Source organism: Hydractinia symbiolongicarpus, chromosome 3 (assembly GCF_029227915.1).
Source record: "Hydractinia symbiolongicarpus strain clone_291-10 chromosome 3, HSymV2.1, whole genome shotgun sequence".
In the NCBI taxonomy this organism is placed as follows: Eukaryota; Metazoa; Cnidaria; class Hydrozoa; order Anthoathecata; family Hydractiniidae; genus Hydractinia; species Hydractinia symbiolongicarpus.
This window is the reverse complement of record NC_079877.1, coordinates 23,947,367-23,960,910: the sequence shown is the minus strand read 5'-3', so window position 1 is coordinate 23,960,910 and position 13,544 is coordinate 23,947,367. Positions and strand designations below refer to the sequence as shown.

General features: G+C 33.8%; 2 protein-coding genes across 3 annotated transcripts; one reads left to right on the top strand and one right to left on the bottom strand.

The window, feature by feature from the left end:
* Window positions 1-11: 11 nt before the first annotated feature.
* LOC130636347 (serum paraoxonase/arylesterase 2-like) lies at window positions 12-1,214 on the bottom strand. The gene has a single exon (XM_057446034.1). It carries the CDS (start codon window positions 1,171-1,173, stop codon window positions 79-81), a length of 1,095 nt encoding a protein of 364 aa, XP_057302017.1. The 5' UTR covers window positions 1,174-1,214; the 3' UTR covers window positions 12-78.
* A 6,897-nt stretch (window positions 1,215-8,111) lies between these two features.
* LOC130636343 (sperm axonemal maintenance protein CFAP97D1-like) lies at window positions 8,112-12,785 on the top strand. Of its 2 annotated transcripts, XM_057446028.1 has the most exons (5): window positions 8,119-8,317; window positions 9,740-9,820; window positions 11,550-11,723; window positions 11,994-12,047; window positions 12,490-12,785. In XM_057446028.1, the coding sequence occupies exons 1-5, from the start codon at window positions 8,225-8,227 to the stop codon at window positions 12,745-12,747; spliced, it is 660 nt and encodes a 219-aa protein (XP_057302011.1). In that variant the 5' UTR covers window positions 8,119-8,224; the 3' UTR covers window positions 12,748-12,785. The 2 variants fall into 2 exon arrangements, with proteins under 2 accessions (XP_057302012.1, XP_057302011.1); XM_057446029.1 differs by lacking the exon at window positions 11,994-12,047 and having other exon boundaries at window positions 8,112-8,317.
* The last annotated feature ends 759 nt before the right edge of the window (window positions 12,786-13,544 follow it).

Genomic DNA, 13,544 nt, shown 5'->3' with positions numbered 1-13,544 from the left:
AAAACACAAAATTCAAAAAACAATCATGACTTTGCCAAATACCCTATTTGGTATTGACAAGAAGGTGTAGGGATACTTTCAATCATTATTTACTTTGCAATAACCAAGTTTATCAAAAACAGATCCAAATAAATATTGCCCTTTATAGTATACTACACTGGCAATTCCCTTCACAAATTTACGACCATCATCATGCAAAATTTCTTCAACTTCGACTTTCTTTAAGGACCGATCCAACTTTACTTTGATAGCTGTACCACCAACTAAATCTGATTTGTTGAAGGTAGCCAACAGGAGGGGCAAAGTTGTTTTGTGAGTGCCAATAAGGATTTCACCTGTTTCTTTGTTAATATCAATATTGTCAGGATGATGGCCAATAAAATATTGTTGACGGTTGGACAATTCATTTGTATTTTCATCTCTATCATATGTAATCATTAAACCATCGCCATTACTAGCAACCAGTACATGGTTGTTGTGGAGAACAATTCCATTGTAAAGAAGGCCACCATCATCAATAATTTTTGTGTTTCCATTATCGTAGAATAAAACATTCGCTGTTTTCATATGGAAAAGAAATTCCATAACTAAGAATAGAAAATTAACATGACAATATTTTAAACAGTTGGTTGCAAAGAATTTATTTTCTGATGCAACTGCAACATCATTTAAACAAACAAACTTTTCATCTCTAATTGTTTCTTTGTGTTCAATTTTGTGTGGAGCATCACGATTATAAAGAAACACCTCGATGCTCTCATGATGATTAGCGTGATTAACAACATAAACTTGAACAAGGTTTGTCTCGGCAACTTCATATATGTCCATTCCATGTGGTTCAAAGCTTTTAAGATCAAACTGTGACTGCCCATAGATTTCCAGTTGAACTGCATCTTTCTCTGGGTGAGAAAAATCAAACAAATATAATCGACCTTGTACATATTTTACATTACAGGATGTCAGTAATCTTAAACCACTTGTAATAAAAGCTAAACCATCTGATGTGACTGCAATCTTCTCAGAACCACATTCAACTCCAGGAATAATTCGACATTTCCCAGGATAAACATTGTTATAAGGTACACCAACACCCATATCAACCAACCAAAAATAGAACTGTTTTGAAAAGTATGCCAGCAAGACTGTAACAAGAATGCTGCGAATATAGCCCATTGTGTTAGGAATCTAATAACAATAGATAATAAAATAAATATTAATAATACTAACACATAAAGCGGACCAATAATCAACATTCAACGCACGAAGTGTAGTCCAATGTTGTTGGCTATATCAGATGAAAGCGTAACAAAGAAATCAAACTCAAAATGATGTTTATCCGTTATGTTGTAACTTTTAATGTTTAATTTAGCAAATTCGAAGATGCTGCATTGCGGGTCAGCGGCATGTCAACTCACATGCATTTACTTTATTTTACACGCTGAAAAAATATTAATAAAGACACAAGCATTTCTTTTAAAAAAGCCAGAACTTCTATTTATGCAAAATCTTCCTTCATCTTGAGTCTCCCTATGATAAAAAAAAAATCGATTTCATCTCTTCCATCTCAATTTCACCCTTTGTCTCACTCATCAAATCAATTTCACCCTTCGTCTCAGATATTTTTTCTGTACATCAGTTGTCTCTTTCAAACCAATTTCACCCTTCGTCTCAGATCTTTTTTATGTACACCAGTTGTTGTGCGCTCTATTCTTTCATCCGTGAATAGATTTGATTCCATTCATTGTTTTATATTCGTTTTTGTTTTTAAAACAATAAGCTTGAAAAAAAACTAGAGTGAGTTATGGTTTTGTGATGTGAAGAAGCAAAATGTCTGTAATAGCGAATAGAAAAAAATATTATAGCGACCTGCATGAACAAGCAAAATTGTGCAGGTTAGGGGAAGATTCTTATAGGAAATACGATAGGTTGCAGCAGTTCTTTGATGAGCATGAATTCACTATAGATGCATATGATTTCAGCATTTTTTTAATAAGTCTAAAAAAAGTTGTATTCACAAATTCTGACATAGAAGAAATTTCAAGAAAACTATTCACTGACGATGTTGAAGAAGATCTTGTATCGTTGAAATCCAAAGCTGATGGAAATTGTTTATTTAATTCTGTATCACTATTATTGATTGGTAACATTTGTCTACACACTGAACTTAGATTGAGGAGAATTTATGAAATATGCACAAATAGACTTGATTACGATATCCCTAAATACTCAAATTATACAGCAGCTACATGCAACGGTTTTGAAGAAGATTGTGTTAGATCAATGATAGCTGGAACATACAGTAATTTAAGACACGTTTCAGCTTTTTCTAAAGTATTAAAAGTGAAAGTGCTCTCAATCTACACAAAAATAAAGAAGGCCCTTTTGAATTGTGCCTACTTTAACAATGTTTACAAGCCAACAATTGATGATCATCAAAAAACAATCAAAATAATGTGGACACACACTTCAAATTTTGATGTCGTAAATAGTTGGAGTCTGAATCTTTTTGTCCTGTGCTTTTCAAAAGAACAAATGTCATTTATAAGTGCAAAAGGTTCTAGAAAACAAACAACTAGTACCGTTTTTGCACCCTGTAACAAGAAACGTGAAGAAAATTGCGAATTAGGGAAGTAAAAAGTCGTTGAAACGAAAGAAGTTGAAAAAGGAAGAAGGATGAGTGGAGCTGCCAAATAGTCCTCTAAATTTAATCCTCATTGGACAAAAGAAAGACCGTACATTCAACCGGTTAAATGAGATGTGCATGCTTTTTTCGTACCATTTGCTCAAAGAAAATTAGCTGTGCTCGTCAAGCTTATGCAGATGTTCTTCGCCACTGTGACAGCGAGAAGCACAAGGAGTCTCAAAAGCAACTTAATCAACAATTTTGTATCAAAGTTCCTGATAATTCACTAAAAGAAAAGGTAGTCCTATCACTGTACGCCATAACCTAAATTTTTCTGCTTACTCTGATAGTAACTGTATTTTATATTTAAGATCGTAAATGCAGAAGTGAGAATGACACTTGCAATAATAAAACACAATGCGTTGAGTGGCTAGTTACAGTGGTACAGTCTATGTACAGCAATGCTAGAAGTCGTGTCAGGATTAACGAATCACTTAGTGATGAATTTAGTGTAAATGTTGGTGAACATCAGCGTTCTGTACTTAGTCCTTTGTTGTTTGTTCTAGTCTTAGAAGCGCTGTCGATGGAGTTCAGAACAGGTTGTCCATGGGAGTTATTGTATGCAGATGATTTGGTTCACGATTCTTACATCATCTAACATAAGTTAGGATAACTGCGTTAGTATCAGATTATAGATAATAACACTGCAAATCCAGGGAAAAGAAATTCCATCATGACTCGTGTCTTACAAAGAAACCCCTCCATATACGTCAATTGCTGTCCTTGCCACATTGTACATAACACAGCCGGAAAAGCCTCCGATTCATTTACAAAAGAGTGCAGATTCGATGTTGAAGATTTTCTGGTTGATCTGTTCCACTCGTTCCATAAAAGTTCAAAAAGGAAGGTATGGTATTGATAAATGTTGTGAATTCTTTTTGTATTTTTAACTCAACCAAATAGAAAACAAATTCTTATTTTAGGTGCAATTAGAAAGTTTTTGTAACTTCTGTGATCAGGAATACAAGAAGATAATCAAATACATTAACACTACAAAAATTAAACGTTACACCGTGGTGTCCACGATAGAAAACTTCTATTTTAAAACAACAAAGACAGTATTAGTTTATCAGGGAATTCCACGAAGAAAACAACACGTGTGCTACACATCGCACGCTTAAATCTATTTTAGAAAATTTGCGCGTGCGTTTTTTCGATTTTTTTCCTGGTTTATTTCACTCTCATCAGTCCCGTGAGTGTTCTTTAAGTGGTGTAAAAGTGCTAAATATATTAACAAAACACCTTGGTTCGTTGTAGGAAGTAATTTATAATAGGTAAATAACATATAATTAAATTTAAACAGTGGATGAAAAGACGCTGACACGTGCCACACGTTGCACTTACTGCAATAGTCTGCCATTTTGTTTGTAGTGCTATTTATCGCCAACCTTGTTCCCAGGGTTATATTTTCTCTGTAGGTTATCTATTATCTTTAAAAATGGTAAAAATGGGAGTCATTTTTTATTTATTGAGGTTTCAAGTTTTGTTTGTTACCTTTTGGGAGACGGCTTGTTTGGAATAGTTTAAAGTTGTTTTTAGATTTAAAGTTGTTCTTTAGATTTTTAAAAGTAAAACAAGTATGTTATGTTCTTTTATACAGTTAGAATTTTAAAATAAAATGTTCAACATTTAATTTCACACAGGCAGAAAAAAACACATTTAGTTTAAACACGGGGAAAAAAACACGGCGTTTAATTAACGTTTTTAAAAAAATTTAATTTAACCACAAGTGGTTATAAACTGTTTTTAATGATACAGTTGAAGCTGTCGATGTAAAACCATTGATTTTTGGATTACAGTTTTTAATAGTTAAATGCTTAAAGCATAGCCTTAAGCGGCGATATTAACTACGCTGTAGAAAATCAACTATTAAAATTCATTCGTTAATTTTTTTACTTTACGCAACTAAAGAGCGTAATTAGCGTGTGCGATGAATCGCACGCCTGAAAAGCTGTTGCACGTGTGTGGGCGCGTGCGATCGCACGCGTCTCATGGAATTCCCTGTTTATCAATTAAATCAAAAAAATAAATTAACACTTTAATTCGTTGCCATAAACATAATAGATTTTAATCGTTCGTGAATCACAATGCCATGTAAAAAAACATTTCTATCGCCGCTTTTCGTTTATAAACTTTTAAAATGCAATCTAAAAAAACATTTCTATCGTCGCTTTCCGCTTATAAACTTTTAAAATGCGATCTAAAAAAACATTTCTATCGTCGCTTTTCGTTTTAAACTTTTAAAATGCATCTAAAAAAAATTTCTATAGCTGCTTTTCGTTTTTAAACTTTTAAAATGCGATATAAAAAACATTTCTATCGCCGCTTTTTGTTTTTAAACTTTTAAAATGTGATCTTAAAAAACATTTCTATCACCACTCATCGTTTATGAACTTTTAAAATGCGATCTAAAAAACATTTCTATTGTCGCTTAATGAAAGACTTTTTTGAAAAGAAAAAAAATTAAATTATACTGGCTATAAAAATCGTGGAGCTCGCAAAAATAATCATGGGACACACAATCCTTCGTGGAGATAATATTAGCGTGGTGGCCATGATAGAATGTTTGTTATACATAAAGACCACAATTTTATTGTGGTTCGTGTGCATCACGCTCGTTACACGAACATGATGTTAACAAACCTTTTCACAGTACTGTACATGGTTATCGTTGGAGTCTGCTGTCAGTAGAGCACTAAAAATATACTCCTTGTCAAGTCGTACTTCCTTCTGAAGATAGCGCAGCTCCTCAATTTGTTCGTTTAAAAAAAAAATTTTAAGATCCTATGACAGAAATTTATCTTCTTTTCTATCACTCCTCTCTTAACCCGTTAAAGCTTGACTTGAAATTACAAAGAGATGAGGCTTTGATATCCAGACTACATGGTGAAATTAAAAGTTTCTTGAAACAACTAGCTGTCAAGTTTGTCAATATTACGTTAGTTACAGAACCTTATACAGAGATTCTGTTTGATGAAAATAGAAACCAAAAGCCAGGTATAGCATAACATTTATTCGTAAAAGCAAATCAAACTGATCTCTTTACCAGATCTATATTAGGGATATGCATGTTAAATTATCTAAATTTTAATTCTCAATTATAGACACATTTTTGGAAATTGGTATGCTACGCGTTGTGGTTTGTGTTTATTTCATGTTGCGCACAAACCGCGATAGCAAATCGGCTGGATTTTTTTTCAAATTTTTTCGACTATTCTTCCCAGCTGGGCTGTATCTAAAAAGGGTTTTTACTATTTTGTTCAAAATTTTATAGTTTTCTTACATTTCATATTCTTCCAAATGCTACTTTTTCAACTTGTTTTCTTTCACATTAGATGTCTGTAAAAAAATTTAAACACGTTTTTACAAAAAAATAAAAAAAACCTTTTTAGATATATTATTTAGCTTTATTTCAAAACAGCTCTCCTACACAAACTTTATTTAGTTTTGTAAGAAAAAGTTCAGATGTAGATAGCATTTTATCAAAAAATAAACACTGAGAAAAAGAGTTTTAAAGTTTTTACTCACATACGGCATTGAAATTACACTTGACAGGTTTTCCATTTTTAAAAGCGTGATAATCATTTTTTCCCCTTACACTCGCATTAAAATTCAAAATTGAAAGAGAATTATTAGACCGTGCTAAGAAAGCAACATGCCAGCATAGTTCTCAAAAATTAATATAAATTCTCATGTACAGTGCTTTTATAATTTTGGTTATGGTTCTAAAGTTACAATTAAAGATAAAGAGATAAATGCATACATAAATGCATGCATTCATCCCATGTTTTTATGTCCAGCGGTATTTAAAAATGGCGGGTTAAATAATCATGCAATAGTAACACCAATTTGTGATATTTCTCAAATAGTAAAATGGGGGTATAGGTGTGCGAAAGTGCATTTCCAACAATCTAGAGTGTCCAATTTTCAAAATTTTTCCTAGGGTGCCATAGTTGGCGCCTCCGGGAGATAGTAATATTAAAAACGCATTAGCCTAGTTAAGTGGTTATCACTATCATATTTTGTGTGGGAGACCGAGGTTCGATTCCCCTTTGCAGCGATTAAATATGGGCAATATAATATTACCATAGTCCCAGGTTTACCCAACCATGTGAAGGAAATTGGGGAGATGGTGCGACGTGTGGGCCATTGCATGTTGCAGAGAGTTGTCTGGCAGAGCGCTTACCCTAATTGGGTTTGTGTAGCTCAAAGATAGGTTTAAATACTCCAGAGTACTTCCAATCAAAGCCATGGCCCTTCCTGGAAATAATAGACAGGTTATATCCCTCGACATTTGTGAGGTTTACCATGCAAAATATGGCCGTCATCAAAAATATGTTGTGTTCGCGTCTTCCGACCGACTCACATTTGGTAATAAAAATCTGAGCCGGGAAAAAATTTCGCCGAATATTTTGCAAAATGAAAAATTTATTCGACAGAACTAATTTATGCAAAATTGACAAAAACTCGCAAAATTTATTCTCCTGTGGCTACCGACATTTTACAGGCCGGTGAAGAATGGTCTACAAATGATGTCGAGTGGCGCTATACTGTCATGACCCTGGGAACGAATTTGCTTGCTCCGATCAGAAAATCCCTGGAAAAAAACGCCCGACCGCCCGCCGAACTCATTTTTGCGGGATCTTCAGGACGCGAACACAACATATTTTTGATGGTGGCCTATGCACATCTAGATAGATAGATAGAAAAGGGCTTTCCCCGATAATAATCATGGGAGCAGAGAACAATAGAATTAGCCAATCTAAAAGCGCGGCCAGATTTTGGCTGCAGAAAAATCGTTTACGAGACCCAGCGTAATTTTTCCCACCTTAACTACTCTGATTTCCCGGTGGTAAGAAAAATTACGCTGGGTCTCCTGGCTAGGTTGCTTGGGGACTTTTAAATTGCTTAAAAATGTTTTTGATACCACCAACCGTGCGTGCCGTCGAGTATAATATTTCGCTTGCCAACATAGGTGACCTGCTTCCGCTCCGCAACCCTTTATATACTGATTCTAATATCTTAGAAATTTAAAATCGAAAAAGTAAGTAGTGAAAAAAGATATATAGTGAGCTATATATAAAACATTAAACAAACATAACGCTCCTCCAGTTAAAAAAAATGTCCGCATGTCACAGCTCGTCAGCCATTTCTTGATCCCGAACGCAGACCAGCAAGTGCCCCCCCGCTTTGACTGCCGCCGTGTTCTCACCCATAGTGTATGATAAGAATTGTGTAATGTTGCTATATTGACTTATGGAAAAGCTTCTCGCAACAATTATGATAGGGTAATGATAATAATATATTTATATGTTTTTATCCCTCTAAATCACGTAAAACACGTTTGCAAATCTAGCAATTTTTTGTTAATTAATTTTAAACGGTGGAGTGTAGGTTTTTTTTGTTTCCATTAGCGACCGGGCACAATTTATAACCGTTGTGTAAAGCACATGCCGCTGCATCTCGTCAATGTGTGGGTTGGGTTGGTTTGGGTAAACCGAATTAGAACTTTTTTAGTTTTTTTCCATTTTGTAAAAAAAGATGCACAGGGCATATCAACCAATAACTCCAGCAAACAATAAGCTCCTGAAAAAAAGATGGGACATGACAAGATATGACATGCATCGGAAAAAGGTTATCTATTACTTTTTCTAGTAGTGTTATTTATTCACTTTGCTGTTTTTGTATAGCTATACAAATTATTGCTGTTTCAACATAATAAATAAATAGAACCAATTCCTTCCATTTTTAATAGCTAAATGCTAGCTCATATATTACAATCTTTGGTCGACCAGCAAAAGGATGCTGAACCTTGAAATTCAGATATACACTAAACAAACAAGAATTACTGTGCATGATATAAAATCTGCAACTTACACAGATAGTAATTAGATGTGCATCAGCATGGCAGTTCTGTGGCTAATAAATTATAATTTCTTCTACATTACACTAAGGTTTAGCTTGGATGTTCTGTCCAGGTTGTAAAAGCCATTCCCTCTTGAAATGCTTTCTGTGGCATGAAGCATTTGTAATCAGGTCATCATGTTTTAAAACCGAACAGAATTTTTATTGGCATTCTTAACTGTTATTAAAGTGTTCTGAAGTAGAAGCTTATAAAATTGGGATGTCTATAGTTTACAAACCTCATTTTAATCAGGACAGAACAATGACCAGTAACACAGTTGGTCAAGTGCGCATCTACTCATGCCCAATTGCTTATTTTTGGATATTTTTAGTTTGCAGCCAGATTCTATATCTTTTAAAAGTTACATCCTATTTATTTATTAATTTATCCAAATTCATATTTCTTCCTGTCAAAACCTATTAGAAAAAATCAAAAAAGTTGAATTGTGAAAAGATTTGATAAGCTCAGTAAACTAAGCTTTGGCAGTTTTTAAAATTGGCAACATTGAACATTAGGGAGACTTAACTATGTCTTAGAGATCTTGCTAAAATTTCTAAAATTACCAGGTAGTCACATTTAGTGCCGATGAAAGACAGACAAAGTAAAAAAATGGAATTATCAAAAGCACAATTTAATTTTCTAGAACTTTTCCTCACTATCAATTTCTTGTAACTATTTAACATTGCTTTTTGGTATAAGTTTTATATATTTTTTAAGAACAACAACAACAACAACAAAAGTTATGTTATGAGTTTAAATTAATAGGGTGTTTGCATAACATATCTATAATAGCTTGACCTTCAAAAAATAGGGGAGTTACTCTGAAAATAAGAAGGATGGGGTTTCAACCCCTCTGCCAACTATGGGATAACCAAATTGCTTTTAGAAGCTAAAGGCTGGATATAGCATTTGATATCAGTGTAAGCATTAGTTTGAGATAAAACAGACACCTACTATTATTATTATAGTTATTCTTTTTAGAGAATACAATATGATATATCTCCTTTAAGAGTTCTTAAAGAACACAGGATCCTATACGTTCTTATTAAAAAAAAAATTGGAAATGTTTGCCTTCCTAACAAAGTGGATATTCCCATAGGCCATTTCCATAGGTCACTAGTTGTTGTGACACTAAATATATTTGCATTCAGGTTCAATCTGCAAATGCAGTGCTTGATAATCATCCGCCAAAGACATATCTACATCTGCATTTGAAATTAAAGAAAATGCAAGTAGGTGTTTTTTTATATCATTTTTAATACAAAGTAGATTTTGCAAATATGCCTAACTTTTCAATTCAAGTAACCAAATTTTCAAAAGTATCTGCTAGAGATTATAAATTGTTGAATATAGTTTTTATTTGTGCTTCATCATCTTCCATCATCACCCTAATTGTCATCACCATCATTGCATGAATTTTATCAACATCCAGCAATATCACCATTTACCATCATCCATTCATCATAAGCATCATCGTCAACAACATATCTATTATCATCACAATCCATCATCATTACTATCCATCATCACCCAACCATTGTCAACATTAAACATCACTGTACATCATTATCAACATCATTTTACCAGTCATCATTTATTATCATTCATCATCATTCTTGGCTTAATATCCGGTTTTCATGCTATTATAACTTTCTACACTTTCTTGCCTTGTTTTATCCTTCTATATCTTCTCCAAATGCTCAACCCCACTTTTTACCTTAATAAAATTGGTTATGCTAGGAACACCTAACTCTATTTGTCTCTCAGACTGTTGTTAAACCTCCACTTAACCATTCTTACACCATGCCTTTCCAATTGATCAAGATCTCCCTGCTTAACTCCCTATTTCTTTTTTATACAACCTACCTTTTACCTTATTGAAAAGACTATGTAGTGAACAGAGAAAAAAACTCTGAACTTCTATCAAGCAGAATCTATCCAGCACTCCTTCCAACACCCACCTTTACTACCCAACATATTACAGTGTAACAACTTCACAACTATTTCTAACTAGACGCAATTGTATGTCATGGAAGCTAAGAATAACTTTATTGTTTAGTGGCGCCGTAGATTAGTGGTTATGGCTCTCGTACTCTGTGCGGGAGACCGGGGTTCGTTTCCTCTTGACGGCGATTCAACATGGGCGAGTGAATGTTACCATAGCCTTGGGTTAACACAAGCGATGTGAGAGGAATTGGGGAGATAGCACATTGTGTGGGCCGTTAGATGTTGCCGGGAGTTGTCTAGTAGAGCGCGGGCCCTAATTGGGTCTGTGTAGCTCAAAAAAAAGAGCATTAAATACTCTAGGACTCTCCATCTAAGCCATGGCTCTCCTTGAAATAATATACAGGGTATATCCCTCGATATTTGTGAGGCTAGCCATGTAAAATATGCACATCTATCTATCTTGCCTATAATCTGAGCTTTGCAATGCTTACAAACAAACTGAATGTTAGCTCTTAACTTTCCTGCAACATTGTTGCACGTCTTATGTACCCAATGCTTACAAGTCTGACAAATAATTGATTTACTTCCAAGCCCTTGCCTGTGAAATCGACGATCTGAGTTTTTATTTCAAAATGGAAGAATTAAAGAAATAAAAAGTGATGGGATATATGAACCATAATATTAAAGTACTAATCGTACAAGCAACATACTAATAAAGTACTAATCGTACAAGCAACATGCATTTGATGTATATAGAATAGACATATTTGCGAAATTTCAGAATTTTGGGAAAGTCAGATAATTTCCCCAGCGGGTGTATTAAGATTTGTCTCCCTGATCTTCCTCATCGATCACACGATTAATACTGTGACATTTTCTTCATTGGTCTTTTTTCTTTCTTTTTATCTTCTCATTCTCAAAAATTATGGCGATAAAAAAATTGTATATTGTATAAAATGTAAATTGCGTAAAAGTGTATAGGTTAAACTATTATTTTTACTTTGTGATCTACAGATTGAGGAAGAGCGATTAGCTACGGTGGAAAGAGATAACAGAATTCTTTTAGAAAAAATGTCATACATCATGCGCACGAAAGGACGGGTGGATAATCGCAATGATTACGAGCATAAAAGCTTAAACAAAACAAAACGACAAAGGGAACTGTTAAGAGTAACTCACGAAAACCAGGTATGAGTTAATTCCGCAGTCTTATATGCGTCAGCTGGAAACAATACAAGACATTAAAGATATAGATGACTTGCCAATGTTTACAAACATGGGATGTTACGTATCTTTGTACATATGCGCACATTCTTTTAGATAAAAAAGCAATAAAATGGTTATATACTGATATTTATAAAGATATTCAAGATTTTTGTTTAGATTGTTTTTTCTCTCTGTGTATATAAAGAATCAAATTGTTTTTTTTTAGTACGCATATATTAACTTTTGTTTTAGGCAATTCTGAAAAGAATCACTTCAAAGGAACCACACTTAAATCACTTAAATTGGGTTTGTGTTTTTTTGTCTTATATTATTCCTCCCCCCTCCTCCCTTCCGCGTAGTAACTCTTTTTGCTAACAGGTTAACAACTATTTTGTAATACTGCTGAGTTTTCTGGGTACATTTTCTGGGTAGGTAAAAATAATTTTATTTAAAGTTAATGAGAAATGCATGTACGTGTTTTGATCCGACGGGGAGCCGTGAGGTAGAGTGTTCGATTTCGGTGCGAAGTCCGGCCGAGTCATGCTAGAAACTATAAAAAGTGTAGACCTATCCTTCCTGTTTAGAATTCAGCACGAGAATAGGATTAAAATATTAGGCGGTTTTCTAGTGGAGCGATTGGTGTGCTTGCACGGCTTTCATAGTTCAAGTGGGAGCTTTCGCAGTAGCAGTACCAATAGGAACTAATTAGGCTTTCTTGTGAAATTAATGTCACTAATACCAATTTTAGGAGGAAGATTGGGCAACAAACCAGCAATACATGGACAACATCGCGAAATATCCGAAGGATTGGTATAAACTTATTGTGCGTAAAACAAGACCTCGTAAAAAGGATGCTACATCCGATGAACAAACAGACACTGAAGAGGCGACGAAACACATGGAAAGTTTGCCAAATGATCGACGAAGATCGAAAAATAGTTGCAGCTCTAGTGAAGGTCGAAAAAGTAGAGTTGGCTCGAAGAAGAAAGAGCGTGGTGGTTTTTAATTTTTATTGTAATTTATTCGCGAAATATTTTTTTTTTTATTTTACAATATTGTATATTTGGGCTTCATGTGTATATTTTTAAGCGTGTTTTCTGTATGTTGGCAATGAAATGTGGGAGGGATATTTTTTTACTTTTAGACTGGCCCTTTATGGCAAAAAATAGATTTATTAAGAATTTTAGAATATTATTTAAAAAAAGTATTTTTTTTTTAACTTTTTGAAGGATTTTTATACTGCAGTTGTATATTATTTTTTGATACAAGATATATTACAAAAAAATCGTAATTTTCGCGTAATTTAGCGATACCTAATTGTCACGAAACGCTTTCCTGTTACATCATTCACGAGAATGACGTAATGAATACACACTAAATTTGTACGCTTGAGATAACTGCACATTCATTCTCAAATTTTAATACCAAAAATTGTGTGGATTCGTCCTTGTCAACTACATGGCTTTTTAATAAAAAAATATTTTTATGAAAAATAAGAATTAAGAAAATAAAAACAACCTACGAATTACTCTGTTAATCATTGCTTACGATCGCTTTTTTTCTGGCCTATAAAAGGCGCGAAATAATATTCATAATGGCGCAATTTTTAATGAACGCAATATTATATAGCTGCGTCAGCAAAAACAACACCCGATTTTCTTACACAAATACCTTATACTTGATATCGACGTTGTGTTCGTTTTAGTAAGAACAAAATAAAAACAAAACTGGCTGAAAAATATTTTTTATAATATTAGGAGTGAGTCTACTGTTCATGTGGACATTTTATTTTCTTGTACAAAT

What these genes read in the sequence shown, in the direction of transcription:
- LOC130636347 (XM_057446034.1), bottom strand. Translation starts at nt 1,173, where the DNA reads ATGGGCTATATTCGCAGCATTCTTGTTACAGTCTTGCTGGCATACTTT.
- LOC130636343 (XM_057446028.1), top strand. Translation starts at nt 8,225, where the DNA reads ATGCACAGGGCATATCAACCAATAACTCCAGCAAACAATAAGCTCCTG. An exon ending in GAGTAACTCACGAAAACCAG is followed by an intron (nt 11,724 to 11,993) that starts GTATGAGTTAAT and finishes CTTTTGTTTTAG; the next exon opens with GCAATTCTGAAAAGAATCAC. An exon ending in ACTTAAATCACTTAAATTGG is followed by an intron (nt 12,048 to 12,489) that starts GTTTGTGTTTTT and finishes TACCAATTTTAG; the next exon opens with GAGGAAGATTGGGCAACAAA.